At 44.7% G+C, this 24,437-nt stretch overlaps 1 protein-coding gene across 1 annotated transcript in view; it reads right to left on the bottom strand.

The window, feature by feature from the left end:
* FBXL17 (F-box and leucine rich repeat protein 17) overlaps nucleotides 1-24,437 on the bottom strand; it is a 553,738-nt gene that overhangs the window by 12,685 nt on the left and 516,616 nt on the right. Inside the window, exon 8 of the mRNA XM_062212315.1 lies at nucleotides 9,494-9,636. Coding sequence (XP_062068299.1) covers nucleotides 9,494-9,636 — 143 coding nt within the window. The remainder of the gene's footprint in view (nucleotides 1-9,493; nucleotides 9,637-24,437) is intronic.

The raw sequence follows: 24,437 nt of genomic DNA, 5'->3' as shown, positions 1-24,437 counted from the left end.
GGTCCTTGTTATACAGACTAGAAGGGACCACAGACCCCACGTTCTAAGGATTGTAATGGGAGTAAGAATTAACGACCACAACGAGTGAGAGTTAGGATTAGCCACTTACTCCTTAAAAGGCAGCTTACACAAACGACCACAGCGAGCCCTCTCCCGACCCCGGTGCGACAGGTGCTGCTATTGTTCCCAGTTTGCAGATGAGAGGATGCAGGAGAGGCAATGAAGGGAGACACGCAAGGCCGACAAGCCAGCGGTGGTGACGAAGGCGTTCCCCACAAGGAGCAGGCTGGGGACGGAGAAGTGGCCACAGCACTTGGTGATACAGGGGGTAGTGGTGACCTGCGGCATGGCGAGGACGGAACTCGACTGTGACTGTGAAAGCAAACACCACTGGCCCAAGGCCATCCTTTTCTGAAATCTCAGAGTGCTGCAGCTGACAAAGAGGACTTGGGGGGGGGGGGTCGCAGCTGAAAAGCCAACGAGGGACACGATGTTCAGAAGAAACAAAATTCGGATGTCATTAAAAAAATCCTGAAACAGCAGTTCGGCAGTATGACAGTTCCTGTTTGCTTGTCTGCCTCCCCCAGGAGCTGTGGGGGCCACAGGATGGGAACCACACACATCTTGTTTACGGTTTTTCTTATGACTTGTCACCTATCAGTGATGGGAACATGGTAAGCCACTCAATAGATAGTGCTCGAATAAAGGAATAAAATATATGAAAACAATTCAAAGGAGGCTGCTGTGGGGGAGGCTTACATGGCCAACTACTTGCCAATGGGAGCAACATTTTCAGGAGACACAGCAAGGCCGGCCCTGAGAGCTGGCTGCAGGACGGCCCCGGCCTCACCTACAGGAACCCCCTGGTCTCCTGGGCCACCGCAGTCATCCCTGCTTCTTGCCTGGTGAAGTCAGGTGCTTAGGAGTCCGGGGATCTAACGTGAGCTCTGTTAAGAAATTGCTGTTACCTTTTCTATTTCTAAATTAGAAAACTAATAAGAACGTACAACCTAATTCTTTCATGTAATTACGGAAGCCAAATCTGGGCTCCAAAGAGATTATTTACTACAGCACAATGATGCTCCAGGGCGCCTTCCAGTGAGCAACACACTACTTTATTTGCCCTTCGGTATTCAGGGAATGGTTGGCTCTTTCCCCCTCCGAACACACACACACACACACACAGTTTCGCCACATATCAATCTCTTAACAGAAGCAAATTAAGCATAAGGGGCCACTTGTAAGCCCATTCCCTTAAAAGAGTCTATACAGGTATTACTTTTTTTTTTTTTAAGAAGCAAACAGAAAGAAAGGGCTAGTGGTTAGTGGTCTCTCCAGGTTTCTTTTTCTTCTATAAATCTGACTGTAGCTTAGTAGGTCGTAACAATGAAAAAATCCGATTCTACTATTTTTAAGAATTGCTTCCTGTGGGGTGGGTGTCTGGAACAGTGGTTAAGACATGGTTTGGGGGCTGGTGCTGTGGCGCAGTAGGTTAGTCCTCCGCCTGTGGCGCCAGCATCCCATATGGGCATGGGTTCAAGTTCTGGCTGTTCCACTTCTGATCCAGCTCTCTGCAGTGGCCTGGGAAAGCAGTAGAAGATGGCCCAAGTCCTTGGGCCCCTGCATTCGCATGGGAAGACCCAGAAGAAGCTCCTGGCTCCTGGCTTCAGATCGGTGCAGCTCTGGCTGTTGTGGCCATTTGGGGAGTGAACCAGCAGATGGAAGACCTTTCTCCATCTCTCCCTCTCACTGTCGCTAACTCTACCTTTCAAATAAATTTTTTAAAAATCTTTAAAAAAAGACACAGTTTGGGACTCTGCATCCCATATGGAAGTCCCTGTGTTCGAGTCCTGGCACTGCTTCTGGCCCAACTTCCTGCTAATGCTCCCTAAGAGGCAGCAGGTGATGGCTCCAGGAGCTGCGTGCCAGACAGCCACGTGGGAGACCCAAGATTGAGTTCAAGGTTCCTGGCTCCAACCTGGACCAGCCCTGGCTATTGCGGGTATTTGGGTAGTAAACAAGCAGATGGAAGATCTCTCTCTGTCTTTCAACCAATAAATAATTCATTAATTTTTAAAAACGAATTTCTATCTGAGTCTGAGGAGGTTAGTTTTTTCTCAAGATTTTTTTTTTTCCATTTATTATTTGAAAGGCAAGGTTACAGAGAAAGGTAAGACAGAGATCTTCCATCCAGTGAAGCCAAGAGCCTGGAGCTTCTTCCAAGCCTTCCAGATGGGTGAAGGGGTCCAAGTACTTGCACCATTCTCTGCTGCTCTCCCAGGCGCATTAGCAGGGAGCTGGACTGTAAGTGGAGCAGCTGGGTCTCAAACCAGCATTCATATGGGATGCTGGTATTGCAGGAAGAGGCTTGGCCTGCTATGCCACCACACCTGCCCCAGCAGGTGAGTTTTTCTATGATCTTAGCATGTGAGTTTATATTCATCACTGGAATATTATTAGCTGTTGGAGCAGGTGATTAATACATGGAGTATAAGATTCCACACACCAGGAACCTGGATAAACAAAGTGACAAATGATTAATAGTAGCTAACATTGAGTGTTTCCTAGTGTGCCTGATTTTGGGCTAAGTGTTTTTATTGCAATATTTCCTTTCCCCTTGGAACAAGCCTGTGGGGCAAGTGTTGTTATTTTTCTTCCCATTTTTCGGATGGTGAATCTGAGGCTTCCGGAGACCGGGGTGTCCAAGGTGTCACAGTCAAGTGAAGATGCAGGCGTTGAGATCGTAGCGGCGGGGTACGGGGCTCCTCCATTCAGCTGTTCCATAAGGTTCCACACCAGTGGTTCTTGGTTTCCTATTTAAGTGCACCAAGGACTTCCTGCCTCCACTTCTTCGCAGTTCATCACGCGGGGGAGGGCTGGGAGGAGAGAAGACGGGCGCTGCGGTACAGTGAGGCTGCGAGTCGAGCCCTGAATTTCAGCTGATGTGTTCTTCCCTGTTTCAGTTACCAGGAATAATCAGGAGAGGGTTGTAAAAATGTGCTTTAAAGTGCTCCTATGCGAAAATCACCTGGAGAAACTGCGCTATCAGCAAAAGGAACAACATGCTGATGCTTCAAGCGGAGGACGTTAAGTTCAGATGTTAGCGGCGGAGCCACACTCCCAGCGTTCTTCCGTGCACTGCGGCTGGCTGGGGTGATGGGCTATGTGGCCCAGGACAGGGGGCTGCGCCATCAGCCGGCGTCAGCCCGCTCCTGCCTCGTTAGCACAGAAGGTTTTCTTTTTCACTTGATTTTATTTGATACGGCACCGATTTTCAATCTTAAATTTTGGCTCTGGGCAACCTGGGAACAGCTGTGCAACCGTGGCAGGGAAGCCGGCGGGACCCGGCAGGTCCGCCCTTTGTTTCATGGCTGAATCGCGACCCAAACGGCCCTGGACACAGTGCCCCACAAATTATTTTTCCCTTAAACTGATTTTTCCAGTTATTCTGTATATTAGTTACAGAGTCGGGTATTATTTTCCCCATAGGGCTTTCCTGCCCATGACTCCTAAGCAAGCTGATAAAAACTCCATTTTCTCCACAGAAATAGTCGGGCTGTTGAGGCTTTCTCTTACCATAATTACTTCCTGAAAAACGCAGTGGTCAGTTCTTCCTGAATGTTTTCCCATTCAATTGGGCACACAAAACTTGGCCCTTGAAATTTTCAGGTCATAAAAGCAGAGCTGACTGGTCTCCGTTACTTGCTTTCGGTCTTGGCTTCTCGTGGAATTGATTCCGCACAATCTCTCCGCCATTTAAATGAGGAGCTCATTTCGTCCTGAGCAACAGAGCGCATGTAGGAGACGGAGTCACCTGTTCTGCTCCTCAGCTGAGAACTTCGGGACGGGAGGCAGGGGAGGAGAAAGGTCTTGGCAATGGCAGTTTGATGAGAAATGAATTAATTTGATTATTTTCATGGTGTGGATCAATACTAGTCAGGCTCCCCAGAGGCCCTGGCCTGAAGGCAGCCAGATAATCAATAGGATCACACGGAGGCCGCCCCCTCCCCTGGCAGTTCCTCTGATCTTTTCTTGGGCGGACCCTTCACGCCTGTGTAATTCTAATTTATGTCAACTGGAAATCAAAGAAATTCCAAGAGGCTTTGGTCATAGGACATTGAGGCAGACCTTTCACAATCTATTTCCGTCTATTCTTTAAGTAATGTGGCCCCAGGCACACACACACCCCCTCCCCCCTGCTCCCTGACCTAGGAGAAGAGAGCTCTCTGCCGAAGGGCAGCTGCCCACTAGGGCCCAAGGTAGAGGACAGGCATTAGGTAAATCGAGGTACACTGTGTACTTCCCAAGTGTTAACGCCGCAGGGGCATCAGAACGAAACATTCTAAGCGGGATGCTTTGCCAAGAGTGGCTCCCTCAATAACGCTCTTTAATGATACCCCAGACGCTGGCATTTTCAAATCAAATGAACAGTGTATAAAATTAGTTCTGCATGAAGTTAAAAAAAAAAAAAACGAAGAAGAAAAAGGAAAAAAAAAAAAATGAAACCAGAAAGTGAAAGGGAGCTTTTAAAGGCTCCAGCATTTCTCCATCCAACTGCTTTGCACAAGGATCTGGCATTTGAGAATTGCTACGTTTATGATGTTAGTCACTGCTCATAATCCGGGCCCTGTGTCTCCCAACTTTGGCATTAGCACACGCTGCAGAGGTTGCCCACGCCAGCTGGGCTGGCTGTGGCAGGCCCCAGTTTCTCAGCCAATGCCATGCCGGCCTCTCTGCTCCCTCCTTTCCCACTAACCTTGCTCCCCCAAACATTTTTCATTAACCTCGAACATAGCATTTCCACTTGCCCTACAGCTTGCCCGTGGTTTTTCCCCCCCTTCTTTTCAGTTTTGTTCTTCATCCAAATTGCCTTGTGAGAAATGAGGGGAAAATATCATATTAGAAGGAACAGATCTACAGGGAGGCTAGAATTCACTGAAGTTGTGAAAACAACTTCTATTACTTGAGTCACCGTCTATTATTGTGGAGACTGGAGTAGACATATTGCTCTTATTAGAGGATCCCATTGGTTGTACAAGTATTTTTAACTAAATCGCCAAATAAATGCGAGTTAAGTTGATAGGTGATTTCGGGTCAGCTCGAATTCCCAAGGTTAAGTAAGCCTTTGAACAGTCTTTAGGAATGGAAGCTTGCCCCAATTCATCAAAGCCGTCTCACACAGCGTTTTCTCTTCTGGGTTCTTTCAATGCACTGAAGTTTAGGAGATTAAGTGGCTTCAGCTTCAAAACCCTCTAACATGCTTATCCATCCAGCAATCGGAAAAGCTACTCGAACAGGGGCTTCTGGGTGCAAGTCTGAACTTTGCAGCTGCACGGGGAGTGTTGCTTGTGCAGAATGGCGGGGCACGCACCACGGCCTCAGCCAAACACATTCGCTGCAGTTTAGCTTTGACATAGTTTGTGAACACGAGTATATGTTGCTTTTCTCTGCAAAGAACAGGTTTAGTATTTTCTTGCCCGTTCTCTGCTTACCTAACAGGAGAGGGGGGGAGAGGGGACGATGGGCCACGTTCCCCTACAATCAATGCAGTGGGTCTGATTATTCTTGCAATTCCTCAAAAGCTAAAGTGAAGGGGGGAAAAAGCACTAGGTTGGGAAAGCATAGCCCCGAATCACATATAGTGACCCTCAATGTAACTGCACGTGAAGGAAAATACAATACAGACTTCAGTATTTCTCAGAACCACAGGATCCCAGGACATGAATGCAGGGCCACACAGACCTCACACACCTCAGCTCTGCCCAGGGCAGGAACCCCAGGGACCACACTCCTGACCTGAGGTGTCACCCACCGTGCAGGGCTCCAGTCTCTTGCCTTCTCCTTTGGCTCTGGTGGGGAGCCGGCAGGGGAAAAAGCCAAATGAATGGGTTTTCCAAGTGGTTAGCAGATTTGGTTAAGGTATGGGGAGAAAAGAGGCCCACATTAATTAACACCTTTAACACCTGGTTGGCACAGATGGTCACAGCCTGAGATAGGCACAGAATCTACTTCTCTGTTCCCTGATCAAAGTGTTTCTGTTTCCTGTTTCTATTCTTATTTCCATCTTTATTTTTCTGATTTCAGTTTCCCTCCCTAGTTGTATCCCTGTATCTTTCACTCACCCTTTCCCCCTACTAAAAGCCTTTCTTTGTCCCTGTGCCTGGGGAGGTTATTAAGTTGGTTCCAAATACAATATCTCACGGAGGCATTAGTTTTCCACCGCAAAGTGTGTAGAAAGTACAATTTTTTATATCTTTGCATATAAAATAATAACCCTCGTTTTAGATTTAGGGGAAGAGAAAGTGCATCGTCTCTCATCTGAGTTTATTCCTCCTCCACTGTTTTTAATTTCCTCTCAATATGCGATAGGAGGCAACATAATGTTTTCTTGTTTGGAAATATCACAGCACAGGTTAATATAATGACATTGAGGAGGAGAAGAATCAGTAACCATATTTTATATCTAATCAACATTATTCTAAATGCTCCTATACAAAGGGTCTTCAGACACCTCATGGAAAATATATTGCAAAAGCACAATGCATGGATTTCAACATTGTTTTGCACTAAATATACTTATTTTTCAATTGGTTTTAATAAAGTAATTGAGGCACCCTCGTATACACAACAGACATTAGATATTATGTCCAGCTCCACGTCCTCCCACACTTGGTCTGCATGGGGAACACTGGCATATTAACCGTATTGAGTTCTCCAACCCGAGAGCTCATATGTCTCTTGTTTATCTAAGTATTCTGTAATTCCTTCAGCACTCTTAAAAATGTCAGCTATAAGATGGGTCTTCAAAAAGACCATGGAAAATGTGTATTTGGAAATAGCTATGCATGAATTTCAAAAACTTTTGCCCCCCCCCCCAAATAAACACCTTTTAATTCCATTTTTGCACAAACTTTTTCTTTTTTTCTATTTTTTTTTAATTTTATTTTTTGACAGGCAGAGTGGACAGTAAGAGAGAGACAGAGAGAAAGGTTTTCCTTTTGCCGTTGGTTCACCATCCAATGGCCGCCGTGGTAGCGCGTTGCGGCCGGCGCACCGTGCTGATCCGAAGCCAGGAGCCAGGTGCTTCTCCTGGTCTCCCATGGGGTGCAGGGCCCAAGGACTTGGGCCATCCTCCACTGCACTCCCTGGCCACAGCAGAGAGCTGGCCTGGAAGAGGGGCAACCGGGACAGGATCAGTGCCCCGACCGGGACTAGAACCCGGTGTGCCGGCGCCGCAAGGCGGAGGATTAGCCTAATGAGCTGCGGCACCGGCCTGCACAAACTTTTTCAAGTAGCCTTATGTAAGTTAACTCATTCAATGGATCACCATCCTACAAGACAGGTAGTAGCACCTGTGTCACGTTAGGCATGAGGAAATGGACAGTGAGGACCAGCCTGACTACCGAGCCCGGATGTGCACCTGCACTGTGGCTCCAGGGACCATGCTTTGTCAACCAACCTCTTTCCTTCGCTACTCACATTTCTCTTTGAATCTCACTGATATCTTAAAATCTGGAGATGAATGGCAGAATACAAAATCTGAAAGCTGAATAGCTACTTTAGGTTTCCATCCAACTGAACCAACGATGGGCCTCGCTGTGTTTTCTGTGCACCCTGTGTGTGGCTTGGAAATGTCTTTGTTCTCATGGAACCTCTCCTGTTTGGCTCTGAAATGCCTTAAGTCTTATGGAGATGCATCTCCTTAAGGCTGGGTCCAGCACCCCCTGGGGCAGCTCTTGGCCAGATGACCTCATGCTAGAGCCAATGGGCTGCCGGAGCAGCTGTCTAGCTGGAGAAAGGACTCAGGGGCCACCCGCGCGCGGAAAGGCTAAGACCTCCAGGGTTACTGCTAAACAGAACAGCCTCTCCCTGTCTCATTCTGGACTTATCTGCACTTGCACAGAAAACGCTCCCATGCCTAAACTTCCAATCAGTGAGATGTTGGTCAGCAAACCTGTCTGGGACACTCTGCTGTGCCAACAGGAACACACAACTTCTACAATTCACCTCTGGGGGTGGAGCTGCTCTCAACAGATCTACAAGGGTACGGAGTAGTGATTTCTGAGAATGCTGGGGGATGCACAAAGACACGTGCGTGCACAGAGCCTTGTGTCTGGTCAGGCAGCACTCGCGTAGCAATTCCTTCCAGGAGCTGAGGAGCTCTGCTGTCCCTGTCCCATGTTTCTAGCACCCTGCCCATTGTGGACCCTTCCACTTGTTCTCAAAGAAGTCATTTGAAAGCAGCTGGGTTGGTAGAGAGCTGAGCGAGACTTGCAACCCCTGGGTCCCAGTGCTGTTGCTTAGTTACAGAGTAAGTCGCTTTCTAGGCTGGGCTAAGAATACATACTAAAATCTCTCTAAACATAACTAATTGAAAAAGGTCCAGTATAAATTGGGATTTTAAAGCATTCTGAGCAAAGAATCCAGCCAATTAACAAAAATGACAAAGCACATAAGGGCTTTCAGCCATTCTTCTATTGCCCCCACATTTGCCCCATTTTAGAAAACGCCTGCTCTTGTAGAAGCACCCCTAATCACCACTGCCAAGGCAACACACATGTGTGAACTTGGGAACGACGCCAGGATCTGCTGATCAAGGAAGCGCCGGAAGTGGTCTGTTTCTAAGGAAGCAGCCTCCATGGCCAGACACTGCTCGCAGATTCATCAAGGAGCAAGGGCCCCAGTCTTTGAGAGCCTGGGGTGAAGTCCTGGCTGAGCAGCCTGCGGTCAGTGCCTGGTCTTTCTTCTCCCCTACACAGTGCACATAACCATTTCTCAGGTTTGTTATAGGGGCGACATGGAAGTCACAAAGGGGAATACATCCCTCGAGGGCCAGGGCCTGGGCATCTATACCACTGCTATTATCTTCCCAGTCATCACAGGCCCCCAGTAGATGCTGTCCCTGGCCAGCTGCACAGGCCTTCTCCCAGCCTCTGGGACCAAGTCTCGTCCTGTGTTAGGAGTGCCATCTGGAGTGTGGGGTCATGCCACTTCCCACATACCTCCTCCCTGGTCCCTTCTTGCCCCCATGAGGCCACAGCACATAGATGTGGGACCCTGAAATTACACACTTGTGAAAAACCAGTTGGGTATTTTTTTCCCACTCTATTGTTGCAGGAAACTGGGAACTCACAATTGAATTTTACTGTTAGACCCTGCAAATTGCAGTTTGCCATGCAGCCTTTTAATTTTGGTCCATGGACTTAGGAGTAGCATGTCAAAATCCAAGGTGACTGTGGGTATGATTACATTTTCTTTCTGCTGAAGCACAAAACTCATTATTAAGTGAGAAATGCACAGGTTAGAAAATTAGATCAAAAATTGCATATACATACATACACACATATACATATACATACATACGTGTGTGTGTGTGTATAGATATAGATATGGATAAGGGAGAGAAAATGAAAAAAAAAAAAAAAGGAATATGACTTCAAGCTATTTACTGTACTGACAGGTAAAAAACCAGAACTGGATGGGCGACTCTTACTTTATCACATCGCATCAGCCCCAAATACCGCAGAGATTTGCTGCTCTGTGCAATCAAGGTGGCTCCTTGGTCTGTGATTTCTTTACACCATCCAACATCCACGGTCTCTATGGTCATGCTGTAGCGTCCAATAGCAATCAGTGCTGCGGAGAGGGACAGAGAGGCAGAAGCATTAATGCTGGCGGCATCGGGGACCTCCATCTAATTATGACGATTTCTCTCATTTCCTCACTAAATTTGTTCCTGAAATGTTGTGTGTAAATGAATGTTTTAGAAACCAAATTAAATTTGAAATGCTTTAGGAGAGCTTGCCCTATGACAAACCCTTTTGCAAAGTGAATAATCATTCCATAATGATTCAATGATTCTCTTCATTGGATATAACCTTTTATCAGCTTTACTCACTACAAGGTTACCTGCACTTTCAAACATTCATACCTACAGAAGGAATACATTAAAATGAATGACAGCTATAAGTTGCAACAAAGAAATCCCAGCCAAGATAACATTACTAATTGTTTTCCAAAAAAAACCCGTGTAAACACCATTTTGAGGTTTGCTATAGTGCACGTGAATTTTTTCTTTTACCAATTGGCATAATTTTTTCCATCTGTTCATGACCTGTAAAATGTGAGAGTATATAATATTTTTCACATCAGCCCTTGTTTGGACTGTTAGGAATTAAGAGTACATTATACATACAGTTGAATTTAATTGCTACCATGCTAGAGTGCCATAAAGGGAATGCATTTGTTACGGTGGATTTCCTCACCATATCAAAGTCTTCCTTCTATTAACATATAAAATGAAGCCTGCCATCTGAAAGCTATGACGGCATCCCTGGTCCTCGTGACCGCTCAGCGCCGTGCAGCTCGGAAAAGGCCAACGTTTATCCCGTAACCTAGGCTGTGCACCGCGCATCCTGGAAAGCTCCACAACCCATCAGGCTGGCCGAGCGACCAAACGGTGACTGTGACTTCCACGGTTTTTTCAATTTGCTAGACACAGACACCTCTGCATCCACGGGGCATAAAAACAGAATTCGATGCCTCCAGCCAGAGTAACTTCATGGTGCATCTGTCTGAGTGAAACCCTGCAAACAATGCCACAAGTATTAAAAAGGAAATGGAAATTGTTTGCTAATTATGTTCTCGTCCTAAGACAGCATGCATGAGTTGATTTCTGTGATGTTAAAGGTGAACGATATTTTCCAAAATGCATTGACTGGATTGCTAAGAACTGAGTGAATTACTCGTGTAAATAAACATTAACTCTTGCCGCTCATAGAAAAGAACACTTGGCAAAATCTCTTTGCTAATAATCATAGTACTTCTTTCTTTCTTTCTTTCTTTCTTTCTTTTTTTTTTTTTTAACTAGAAAACTCAGGTTCATGAACTCCAATATCAAGGCACCTCTAAGGACCCAGACATCTAATTTTTACAAAAACAACAATCAGGATTCCAGCGTTTTCCAATGGGATACCATTGAAGAAGGATTTTTTTTTTCTTTTTTAATTCCGCATGACAACAGTTTCTTAATGCTCTCATGTTTGCACGTGAGCATCAAAAGTTTCCCAGTTTGCTGAAGTGCCCTGAATAACATCTTTGTGTAATAGACTGATTTTCCATTGGTGTCTCTGACTTGAGAAACCTGTTGTTCTCCCTGGTATCATCATCACTTTCATTGGTTATGATACCCTGAAGATAAGCAAAGTAGGAGATACATATAAGAAATCCTTTCTCAATGCCAAATGCTCAAACTATGATTTTCAAAAACAAAGCACAAGTTGTAAGACGGTCCCACATCAGCAGGTTGTTTTTATTGAGGTTTGAGGCTGGGACATGAAAGCCTTCTACTATTCAGAAAAAGGTAAATCAAATGATGTGAGATGGTTTCAGGGGCTGCTTTATAAGTAAACTAAGAGTCAATAGCTATCAACTCTGGGCGCTAACATCTCTGGGGTTGAGTGTTTTCTTTTATTTTTGCTTTCTAGTTCAATTAAAATATATAATAAATAAGACAACTGAAGATAAATCAGGGTATTTGGTTTTTGTTTTGCCCAGTTCTATTTAATGGAGTTAGAATTCAACTTTGCTATTGCTTAACTCATTCATTTATTCCATCAACATTTGAGGAGCGCGAGAGCACTTCTGCCGACCATCACTGAAGGCTTTTGCTGGGCCAGGCCCTGGCTTGAGAATTTCAGGTGCATCACCTGCTTTCTCCTTCACAGCCACCCTCTGAAGTGTTACCGTTCCTTCACTTTAAAGATCAAGAAACTGAGTCACGTGGAGCGTGAATAACTTTCTCAGCATCACAGGAGAGTGAGCGGGGGAGTGGACTGAAGTTGGGAGTCAGCTCTCAGCCAGGGCTACACATCAGGTCATGGGCCAGGCAGCTGACAACTCCCGTAGGCTGCACCACCAACCTATCAGAACTGTGTTGTACACACCAGGCCTGAGCTGGGCTCTGGGGAGGCAAAGATCTTCAGGGTTCAGAGACCGGCTGAGTGGAGGTGGGAGGTGGGGAAGCGACAGCCAAGCACACAGACACAACCCGATCTCATGCCCCATTGCTTTCCACTCCTAACTCTGTTTCCTTCTCCAGACCTCGAGTCAAAGGTCAGATCCTCAGAACCGATCACCCTATCATTTACTGTTATTGGAAATGCTATTATTTTTGTTTATCTTTTTGTGGCCCACTTCCCCCATCAGGGTGACAATTCCTATTCACTGCTGTTTGTCTAGCACCTAGCATGGGCTGGGTACAGAGTGGGTCCTTGGAAATGTTTGGGAAGCACACCAATGACAACAAGGTGGCTAGATCTATCATGGGGACATGTCAGGAGGTACAGGAATGCCCTCCTCATGGCAGGAACCCTCACAGAGGGCTGACCAAGGTCTTGAAGGATGAAAAAGCCTTTTCCAGAAGAACCACGAGCCAGGGCAAGTGTGCCGGGCACAGGAGACAGTAGGTGCAAGGCAGAGAGATGAGAAACAGCAGGGGACTTGGCGGTGGGGAGGCACAGGCCATTCTGTGTGGCTGAAATAAAAATAAGTACAGGGAATGGCCAGATCCACTTCAGATATGGAATAGCAAAAACCAGCACAGCCTTGACGCCGTGAAGCTTCCAGTATACAAGACAGACGAGACGCAGACGGGCATCAAAGTAAGCGTGCTCCAATAGGGGGATGGAGGGCTTGGGAAACATTGATTAGGTTACAGCTAAATAGGAATAAGATGTTCTGGTGTTCTATTGTACAGTGACTATAGGTAATGATAATGTACTGTAAATTTTTTTTAAAAAGAATTTTAAATATTTTCACCATACAGAAACGACACATATCTGAGCATCTGTTTACCCCGATTTCAACATTACACAATTTATCCACTGAACACTACATCCCATGATGCCACGCCAACATGCAGAATTTGTGACAAATAAAATTTAAAGAATGAAATGAAAAGCAAATAGATTGCTACGATGTGACAGCTGCTGGGAAGGATGAGGGCTGGCCACGGTGAAGAGAACAGGATCATCAGAGAGGGCCTCTCTGAGCAAGCTCTCTGTGTCCCCACAGAACGATATGTGTCTCAGAGCTAAGAAAACTGGCCCCTGACTCCAAGAAAAGGGAGAACTTGGATGCAAACAGGTTGTTGGGCTCCAAAGCTAGTGCTCACCCAGGTGTGCAGCAGCACCCAGGGCAGGGTGGAGCCTGCACACATTCAGAATGCACGCGTATGTCTTTACCACCACTTAAGACTTCAACGTTACAGATTATAGGTAGCTAAGTGTCTATCCTCTGCCTGTAACTGACTCCATATGGCGTCCTGGAGTTCGTTAGGAAACTCGGTCATTATCATCTCGAGTTCAGTGCTAGCCTCACTTCTTAGACACCTGACCTCAGGAGGGCATTTAGCTCTTCTGCATCTCAGCTTCTTCACCTGGCTAATGCAGATGTTGTCTACACGTTTTGTCTACTTCACAGGGTTGGTTTGTGGCGTACCTGGATAAGACAAGTAGGGGACTTTGTACTGCACAAATGGACTCATTTATTTGATATTTTCCCAAACTCTCCTGCGGTGGTACAGTTGAAAGGAAATGAAAAGACTTAGAAAACGTCTGAAAAATAAAAAGCTTTGGGCAAATGAAAGCGTTCTGTAAGTACTCAGTCAACATGTCGCTGCTAGAGTTCTTGAACTGCTCGTTCTCTGTCAGGGCTCATGAACTTGTAGACTGCACCTGAGTTGATAGAGTTGTACATGTAATGATGATTATGTCTTCATTAGGAACTGGTGACACATTACAATGCTATTTATTGAGCCTTGAAAAGGGATAAATTATGCAAGACTAATTCCTGATTCCAACGCAATCTTAATAGCTTTTTTATGGGTTAAGTACAACTAATGAAGAAAGCTAACTTTTCAAAATGCTATGCGAATTAAAAGCTATTGTTCAGTAACCTGCATGCTGATCAAGGATATATATATATACATGAACCCACTAACGGGCACTTTCATAGGTGATACAGAGACTAAAAGGTACAAGCATATATGAATTTAATTTTGACTAAGAAATTCCACTTCTAGGGATCTGCCTTGAAAATACAGATCTAATAATACAAAATTACTTATATACACACTTACCTATGGGAGCACTGGTTGTAAATGCAAAAGAATGCACATAGCTCACACACAGGAAAGTAGTTGAATAAAAGATGCTACTCTCACATAACATAACACTTATGTAGCTGTAAAAAATGAACAAGGAGAATCACTAGGATCTAACTAGAATGATTTCTAAATCATTACGTGAGTAAAGCAATGCTCAAAAGAGTTCATACGGCATGCCACCAGCCTTCGTATAAGACATAAGAGAGACTTGTGCACAGGTACTGTGAGAAGGGGAAATCAGAACCACAGAAGACAGTTTCACTTTAGGGGTTGGAAGAAAAGGAGAGGAACCAAGGAGGCACAGGAGGGGGGCATTGGGGGCAAAGAGGGCAGATGCTTCTTGGGGTATCTTCTTTTTTACATAGCTTTGACTCTTAATCATACCCACGCTCTATCTACTCCCCAGAATCCACAGCATAGGAACCCCAAAGAGAAATACACACAGCAACAAATGAATCCAATAGTGCTGCAAATGCACAACATAACCCAGATAAATGATAAACCAGACTGAAGGGGACAGTAATTGAGAATTAATTTATGACACATTGGGAAACATCATTTTGACTGGATATTGTGAGATAAAACCAAAAGGAACTGTAAGCAAATATGTACTCTAGTTAGTAAATTTACTTCTCACAGAGGTATGAGTTGGCAATTCAAGAACTAACTACATTCTGTGAAATCCAGGATGTAAATAATGGCAACCAGTCTTTGTTGGACAAAGAGGTTACAAGTAAGGAAGGGAAAGAGGCTTATAAGGGAGCCTTGTGGTACTGAACTGGACTTAGAGGGATTAGAATGCACTCATCTAGAAATGCATACACACTCACAGAGATATGCAAATGAATCTTAAATATGGTGCAGTGTATGTCTGGGGAGTATACATACAGATATTATCGAGCTCCTTCTGCTGCGATGGACTAGAGGCAATGGTACCCAGTAGCACTGAAATCTTGGTTTCTAAATATCATTCTTCAAGAAAAGAAACAGGGCTTCTTAGAAAAATGGCTGAATCCAGGACTGGGACAGGGAAAATATGAGCCTGGAACACTCAATGCTATAAGAAAAACAAGTGTTTTAAAAAGGATGAGAGCATGTCAAAATGATGCAGCATCTAATTAAAAGGGGCTGCCGATGGCCAAAACTGGAACGATCTGAGCATCAAAATAATGATAGCACTTAATTATCGTTCATAAGTACCCACAAGTCCATACTGATACATGAGGGTATTGCAAAAAGGTCACGGAAAAATGGAATTAAAAGATAAGCTAATTTTGGTATCCCCATTTTTGAAATCCATGTGTAGTTGTTTTGTAACAAACATTTTCCATTTTCGTATGCTGTCCATGGGTCAAATGGTCACCTTCCATCCAATGATTGTTGACAGTCATTGTTCATAGTCCCACTAAACTAGGGTCTTTTCACTTTTTTACTTGTTAAACTTCTTGTTTGGTGAAGCATTAAGCCTTTCTACTGTAATATAAACTTAAAATATGTTATCTCAAAAACTAAAAAAAGAAATGGAGAGGGAAGGAGAGAATATCATTATATTCTCAGAATTGCATCTATGAACTATATTGAATCTGTTGAAAAGCAGCTAAAAATTTTAAAAATAAAAAAATAGTAAAAGTTTTTGCACCCAATTTTTTTTTCACTTGTAATTCCATTTCCCATGGACTTCTTGCAGCAGCCTTGTAAATAAATAATCAAATAAATACATAAATAGGCAAGAAAGGAAGATTCTTCCTTTTTTTTTCTTTTATTGATTTATTTGAAAGTCAGAGTTACACAGAGATGGAGGGAGATCTTCCATCTGCTGGTTCACTCCCCAATTGGCCCATTCAAAGCCAGGAGTCAGGAGCTTCCTCCAGGTCTCCCATGCGGATGCAGGGGCCCAAGGACTTGAGTCATCTACGGCCTTCCCAGGTCATAGCAGAGAGTTAGATAGGAAGTGGAGCAGCCAAGTCTTGAACCGGCACCCATATGGCATGCCGGTGCTTCAGGCGGTGTCTTTACATGCTATGCCACAGCACTGGCCCTATTCTTTTTGTTTTTGTTTTCCTCTTAAAGATTATTTATTTGAGGGGGCCGGTGCAGTGGTACAGCAGGTTAAAACCCTCATCTGTAGTGCCAGCATCCCAAATGGGTGCTGGTTTTGTTGTGTTCCGGATTGCCCAGATAGAAAGAACCAGGGAGACTCACCGAAATGCAAAGAACAAAGGGACTTTATTTGTAGGTCCAGCATGCTGGGGCCCTGGCCTCCTGTGCAACGCAGTGCTGGGAGACCAAGACCCCCTTCTCTTTGTTACTGGGGTTTTTAGAGTCCCAGGGCAAACAAGTATTCCGTCCTTCCCCTGGCCCTGCAGGACCAAGGATGGTCCACCTTATTGGCTGCCCCCACCTGGTCCTGCGGGACCAAGGACTGCCCGGTGTCAGGTTTCATTTTCTCCTAGCAGATGCATCCTGGGCCTAGCCAGTTCCTTTGTCTTGTGAGAAGCCTGTCATGGCCTGGCTCTGGCCTCTCACAGTTTGAGTCCTGGCTGTTCCACTTCCCATCCAGCTCTCTGCTATGGCCTGGGAAAGCAGTAGAAGATGGCCCAAATCCTTGGGCCCCTGTACCCGCATGGGAGACCTGAAGGAAGTCCTGACTCCTGGCTTCGGATGGGCCAATTGGGGAGTGAACCAGTGGATGGAAGATTCTCTCTCTCTCTCTCTGCCTCTCCTCCTCTCTCTTTGTAACTCTGACTTTCAAATAAATAAATAAATAAAAAGGAAGAACCTTCCCTTCTTGCCTATTTATATATTTATTTGATTATTTATTTACAAAGCTGCTGCAAGAACAGCTACACACCACATGGGATATCCTAAATTGGATCTCCAAACAAAGAAGTTAGGGGAAAACAGGTGAGATTTAAGTAAGATTTGTTGGTTACTGTTTAATCCTGCTATGGTTATAGGAGTTGTTATCATTAGGTGTAGCTAGGTGAGGAGTAGACACTGTATTATTTTTGCAACCTTTCTGTAATTTAAAAAATATTTCAAAATAAAGACTTAAATAAAAGCCCGGATAAGCTAATCTTAGACAACAGTGAATAAACTAAGTAGGTGACTAAGACTTCCCAAGTGAAAGCAGGTATTATTTTCACAGTGAAAGATCTGATATATAAATATTAGGGTTAAAAATACGTTTTCTTCCCCTCATAGGAGAAAGATTCGTCACACAAGTATATTAGCAAGAGATGTGTATGTGCCATTATGCCCTTTTCAGCTCGATCTTCTGCTATGGAGCTCTGTACCTACAATAAAATCAGAAAAAATAATTCCCTACTGGCTTGAAAGAAAGAGGGTTAAAATTTAACAGTAGGATTCATATCTTTCATGTAATACTTGGATAAAAGCCATTTGCAAAGAAATTTCTTGGCACCGTTACAAAGGGATACATATGAAACATGCCCCCCCCCTTTTTTTTTTTCGTAGAAACCACAGCACAGAAGCTCCAAAAACAAAGAAATGGTACTTTCAGGGGCATTTGTTGTGTGGATGGTCCCTGCGAGGGTTCCCGACACCCTGTGGGGTTACAGCAGTAGTCGCTTACCCTGGCTTTTGGGAGAATCGCAGGTGCCCAGACAAAGTACAGATGCCTGAGTCCCGCCCCTGGAGATTCTACTCAGAGAAGCCATTCTCACTTCTGGGGTCCTGATGTGCAACTGAGGGCCGAGCGCCCCTGCACTGAACAACCTACAACTCAGGCAAAGTCAGTCAACCGAAAACAAACGAGCTCACCTCTGAGCGTACAGATAGCTCACGTGTCTTGATCTTTCAAAACAATTTGGCCTCTCACGCAGAAGTTACCGCTGATATATAATCCAATACTGTTTAATCTCTTCACTTCTAATTTATGCTCTTTCTTCTACCTTATTAGTGTCTCCCTGTTATGTGCAGCAAGACAGACATTGAGCAAACACTGAAATACTTGTCCTGGTTGCCCTTTTTGGAGATACTTTCCTTTATATCACTGCACTTATTTTCTTTTTTTTATTTTGACAGGCAGAGTTAGGCAGTGAGAGAGAGAGACAGAGAGAAAGGTCTTCCTTTTTCTTTTGGTTCACCCCCCAAGTGGCCTCTACGGCCGGCGCGTTGCAGCCAGCACGCTGTGCCGGTCTGATGCCAGGAGCCAGGTGCTTCCTCCCATCTCCCATGCGGGTGCAGGGCCCAAGCACTTGGGCCATCCTCCACTGCCCTCCTGGGCCACAGCAGAGAGCTGGACTGGAAGCGGAGCAACTAGGACTAGAACCTGGCGCCCATATGGGATGCTGGTGCTGCAGGTAGAGGATTAACCAAGTGAGCCACGGCGCCAGCCCTACTGCACTTATTTTCTAATGAGGTACTTATCTGTTTATTTCACATCGGAGCTATTTATCAATCCATCGGCCTTCCTCACTGGGTCGTGAAGTCTTTGAAAGGGCAAACGTGGAGTTTGCTTTATCTAGGATCTCTGAATCTCTGAGAATCAAGTGCCACTCATTTGTCAGAGTCTGAGTGAAGCGACTGGAAGTATAACGTACTTGTAGGAAGTCACCCGTGTCCCACGTTGGCAACTCGGGGGATTTTACAAAGCTAGCACAGCTGTATAGCAGAATCCAGAAAGAGAAACAGATCAAGTCCCTGCCTCCCCACTTCAGTCAGCATGACTCCCCAAATAAAGGGTAACCGTTGCCCTCACTTCCGGTCACACAGGCTCGCATTCATGGTTTTGCATAGACCCAAACACCAAACACTTCTGGAACTCGAGCTGCCTACCACATGTGAGGGGCTAACTCTTCCTTGTTAGGTGTGCTGTGTTCATGTTCGGTGCTGCATACTATTTCCATGCTACTGGTAGACATCTGGCCAGTTTCCATATTGGGCCTAATATGAGTAACAGTGCTAGGAAGATGAGCATACTTTGTGTGGATCTGTGTGTTTTCACGTGTCGGAGTAACTACTTAGAAGCAGAATTCCTGGGTCATGTGATAAGTATATTTTGAACTTCATAAGAAACTGCCAAAATGTTTTCGAAAGTGGCTGTACTTTTTTGCATGCCCACTTGTATGAAGGTTCCAGTTTCCCCATATCGTTGCCAATACTTGGTAAATGTGTGTATCTTTCATTAGAGCCATTCTGGTGGGTGTAATGGCACCTCACTGTGTATTTTAATTCTTATTTCCATAAGAATTGCTCATATTGTACATCTTTTCAAGGTATTATACCTCTTTTAAAAAAATCCTTGGGGCTGGTAACTGTAGCACCAGCATCCCATATGGGTGCTGGCTGGAGTTCCGCCTGCTCCACTTCCGATCCAGCTCCCTGCTAATGGGCCTGAGAAAGCAGCAGAGGATGGCCCAAGTGCTCCTATATGGGAGACAGCCATGGCTATTGCAGCCATTTGTGGAGTGAACCAGTGCATCAACGATTCTCTCTATATATAGTTATTTTTTCCAAATAAATAAAATGAACCTTTAATAAAAATAAAAAATAACAAAATAAAAACAAAATCCTAGCACAGCTCTCTTTGTAAGTACTTAGTAGATAAGTATTAAATTACATTAATGAAGAAGGGAAGGCACATACTTTTTTCGATCATGACACCATGGCAAAGAATAGTTTTCTAAATATGGATATCTTTCCATGCAATTTGAAAGAAACTACTAGTAAAGTCAGCCTAGTCTATTTGCAGAGACGTGAAACTTAAAATAAGAAAGTAAATTCAGGGGAAAAAAAAAAGTAAGGTTATAAGAATCTTTTCACATGCTAATTTACTTGTGAAAATTTCAAGGAGTACGGAGAGCAGGCTTTACTTAGAAACTCTGAATCCCTCAAAATCAAGTGGAAAATATATATAATTCAAACTACTGCCCAGCCATGGGGTATAGCATCAGAGAATGAACACTTGGCGGTGTTCTCGCATCTTCCAGATGCCGCCTGTAGGGGCACTCATTTTGCATAACTCGGCTTACTAAGTGCAGAAGAGCAACATGCAGGTGCTGTCTGACTGACGGAGGGAGAAGGCTTCCTGTGGCCGTGACCTTTCTGGGAAGAGGCTCTCCTGCCCTAAGTGTCCTGAAACGGAAATGGAAGCATTATTTATAGGCTGCTCTGCTTTCCTTCCTTTGAGACAAACAAATTGATAGAGAAGTCAGTACAAGGGAATAATTAAAAAAAAAAAGTTAAAAAGCTCTTTTAATGCATTAGGAGCAAGGATAAATATTTTTTCTCCTATTTGTTTTTATTTTACAAACAGAAAGATATGTATGTAGGAACTATTTCCCATTCTGTGACTTCTACAAGTGTGATAAACAAGGTCTTACTGGGCACTAACCTACATCTAAGGGGAAATCTGACCCTCTACCCTGGTTTTCAGTGTGCTGTGTTTGGCGGCAGCCAGCCCTGTGAATGAAATGCTAGGCTCCTCTGACAATGCCCTTATTAAATTTTAGGGACCAAAAAAAACCTTCGCACTCCAACATTAGCTGAGAATGGAAAAGTCCCTGGCTCGACAATTCTTTTTGACTCCAGCCTGCATAAATACATATATAAAATGATATAGATGATCAAATATGCATCTTCTTCAAAGTCCTGCTATGAGACAGATTTCCTCGCTTTATGAGAAGTGAGTTCTGGGCTTACACGTGTTAAGACGCACATATGGGGAAGCACACGGGGGTCTCCGTCACCCATCTGCCTTGACTGCCCTCTGCAATGCGTCCTCTAGACCACTGTCAAGACAGAGTATCAGTTTCAAGCAGATGCCAGACACAGCAATTTGACCCAATGTGTGCCGGGTAGGATGTGAATCCGCTGACCGCCACGCTGCATTTATGGAGAAGACGGGGGCTATGTGGGGGTAACAGCAGAGTGAAGAGACCGCCTCTTCTTCCATTCAACAGCTATTAGCTGAGGACCTACTGTGTGTCAGGAGCTGGGGATAAAGAGATCAAATCCGCGTCCTAAGGGAGCTTCTATTCTGGATACAAATGAACGAGCAGAATACGGAATTTCTCAAATGGTGAGAGTGCCTTGGGAAAGGGGAGGCGGTGCTGTAATTTTACTTAGGGAACCCCCTGAAAAGGCCTCGTGAAGACAGTGACATTTGATCAAAAAGGTGAAGGAGCAAAGGAGCGAGCCTGGCAGACCCACTCCCAAGGCTGGGGTGGGGGTGGGGGGGTAGAATATGGCTGGTTTGTTCTAGACGGATGAAGAACAGCTGGGATGAGGACAAGGGTTAATGGCAAAGAGGGTGGGAAAATCATCTTTAACAAGGTTGGTTTCCACTCCCAGTGAAAAGAGGATTCCACTACACATGTGGGGCAGAGGAGAGATGAGATTTGACTTCCATCTTCCAAGCACTGCTCCGGCTTCAGAGTTGAGAACAGACTGTAAGGAGGCAAGAACAGACACGAGGAGACCAAAAAGGGATGACCGCAATTATCCAAGCGAGAGGTGATAGTGGATTGGCCTCGGGCTGCACTTCAGAGATGGAGAGAAGGGGCTGAATGCTGCATGGATTTTGAAGGCTGGACCTATAGCGCTTGGACTGGATGTGGAGTTGAGAGAGAAAAGTCAAGGACGGCAACAGAAGAGAAATCTTTTCTTTGCTCTCACAGTTGGAGGGAGTATCTTGCATGGTATTTTACAAGGCTGTCCCTTATGTCCTAGTGTGTCTCAATGTCCTTGTATTGGTAGGGATATACTGGTTTCTTCTACTGGATACAAACTCCAGCAAGAGGGCCAAAGACCACCCTTATTCACTGCTGTACACAGCGGCTTTATTTCTTAGTGTTCGGTATACTACATTCATTTAAATATATACATGTTCAATATCACAGTGAGGGAAAACCACTCAGAAAGGGGTATGATTTATTCCCTAGAGTTCACAATCATTCTTTTATTCTAAAAATATTTATTGAGTAGCTACATATGTCAATCACTATGATGGCTGCAGGTTTTTTTGCCTGGGGGCAGATAATGAGTAATATATTTTTCCTTATATGTTTTCATATTGAAAACATTTCCACATGAGGCATATTTTATTTTTACAAAGTAAGAAAAAAACACATAGAAAACAAGCACACACAAAATAATCAGTTTCTACCGGACAGATCACTTAATTTTACTAGAATAAAATGAAGAACTTGACATTTCCTACAGTGACTTGTCTCTTACCCGGTGCTTCTTAAGGCAAACAAACACTTACTGATGCCAAAAATCCAACACCTAGAGACATGTGAAATCATGTGGGAAAAAAAAGCATATAGCTATTTACAAACTAAAGCTAAACACAGAAAGTGTAGCTCACTTATTCCTCCCTAACTGAGCGCAGAGCAGGTGGAAGGCGGGGGCTGCTGTCTGCAGTGTGGATCGGCTTTAGATCCCTGTAACCACTTTCCCTCTTGGGTGTTTCTGCCACGAGAGAGGCAAAGGAAAGAAAAACATAAAATTCAAAGCACTTCCATTGGTTTTTATAGTTGAGGGGCGAATAAGAATAAAGTTAGAACACTCAACTTTCTGTATTCTTTTGTTTTTGATTTTGTCTGTTATCTTCTTACCCACAGTCCCTACCACTGCCAGTCTGCTAACACAACCGTTTACTTTTAAACGTCCAGCAAGGATTTCTGCCTCCAAAGCCAGCAATGGGGCCTATGGATGGCATCGTTGGGGCTAGGGATTAATTAAAAATAATAATAGGACAAAGCAAAGGAATGGAAAGGGGAAAGAGGAAGAACACAAGAGGAAGGCAAGAAGAAGAGAGGGGAAGGAAAGACGCTGAAATCAGGAAGCAAACGGAGGCGAGTGGAACCAGTAGCACAGATGATACAGAAGGACAGGGCCCCATGCGCTCAGCCGGGAGCTTAAACAAGGGACACGTTGCATGTGCGCATGTGCGTGCATCATGCATACACACGCATGCGCGCACACACGGACATAAAACGTGTCCTTAGGCTGGAACCACAGATTGACCCGGAACGAAGTTGATGAAGCTTGAGCTTCAGCGTTGTAGCACTCGCATGGATCTCTCCTTGACAAGGGTCTGGGTCTTAGACACGTGCTCAGATGGTAAGATGTTCTTGTAAAATCTGTAAGAGCAAGACATGTTGTGCTCCTGTGATAAAAAGAGGAACTCCAAGTCATCTAAACCTCAGGCCCCACAAAATCCTGAATCGCCCCTGACCCAACCCAGAATATTTGGATTCAGATGGTTTGGCGATGCATACCATGTCTTTTTTTTTTTTTTTTTTTTTTTAAATGTCACCCAGGGATTCTGACACAGAGCCAGGTTTGGAAATCACTGACAAAGGCCTCCAGACTGATGTGTTTAATGAGTCGCTGACACTGAGGTAGTATTTCTTCCTGGAGCTTTGCCACCATTGATTGGGACATAAACCACATAGCACTGTGTAGTTTGGAAAAAGCTGACAACTGGCAACACTCGCTTCCACATTGCAGTGATGAGTCACAGAGCCCTGTGCGCCCAGTAATTAACTCTCCATTTGTATGTACTGGCGGTAGCCACACTGTTCTTTTCAACAAGGAAGGAATGGGGTTTGGACATAACATTAACAGCCGTTAATACCAAGCAAATAGACTAAATTGGATTTATTATAAAGAGTATGTGTGTGGATTTTTTCCTTAGCAGTTGATATAATTTGTCTAGCTTTCTAATTATAGCTGGGACAGAAAATGGCTGAACCCAGAGACCTCTCACAGTAGCTAATAAACTTTTACTCACAGGAAGAACATTTCTTGGGTTGGAGGATGACAAATAATTTGCTAAGCTTTTCCTCCAAGATAGCTAAAGGTGTTTCACCTATATCCAGCTGATGAATTAGCGTTAGCTAATAATCAGTGTCATGAGACAGCGAAGCGGCAGCCCATAATTACTCTGAGAGGGATGAAGGACGAGATCTGATAGAGAAACTCCATTCCCCTATCCCCCATCCCGCTGGTGGCAGGGAGCTGGTGTGGGCGTGGGGGTGGGGTGCAGCTTGCTCTCTGGAAGTTTAAAGTGAGCCCACAATGTGGGGCAGTGGTCGCTTTTTACCTCTCCAGCATCCATTCCATTGTCTGGTCACAAACCCTCCACCTTTCTTCCAGTGGGATGCAGAGTGGGGACTGTAATCAAAGGCTCCCTGGCTCCTGCAGGCTGAGGGCGGGCCTGTGGCCCATTCCCAGTTGCGGGGATCTGACCCCAGCCTGGAAGGCCTCAGGGGGCAAACAGCTGGCGCAGATCCAT

Source organism: Lepus europaeus, chromosome 15 (genome assembly GCF_033115175.1).
Source record: "Lepus europaeus isolate LE1 chromosome 15, mLepTim1.pri, whole genome shotgun sequence".
Taxonomy (NCBI): domain Eukaryota; kingdom Metazoa; phylum Chordata; class Mammalia; order Lagomorpha; family Leporidae; genus Lepus; species Lepus europaeus.
The sequence above is the reverse complement of the archived record's forward strand: the minus strand, read 5'-3'. Positions and strand labels throughout refer to the sequence as shown.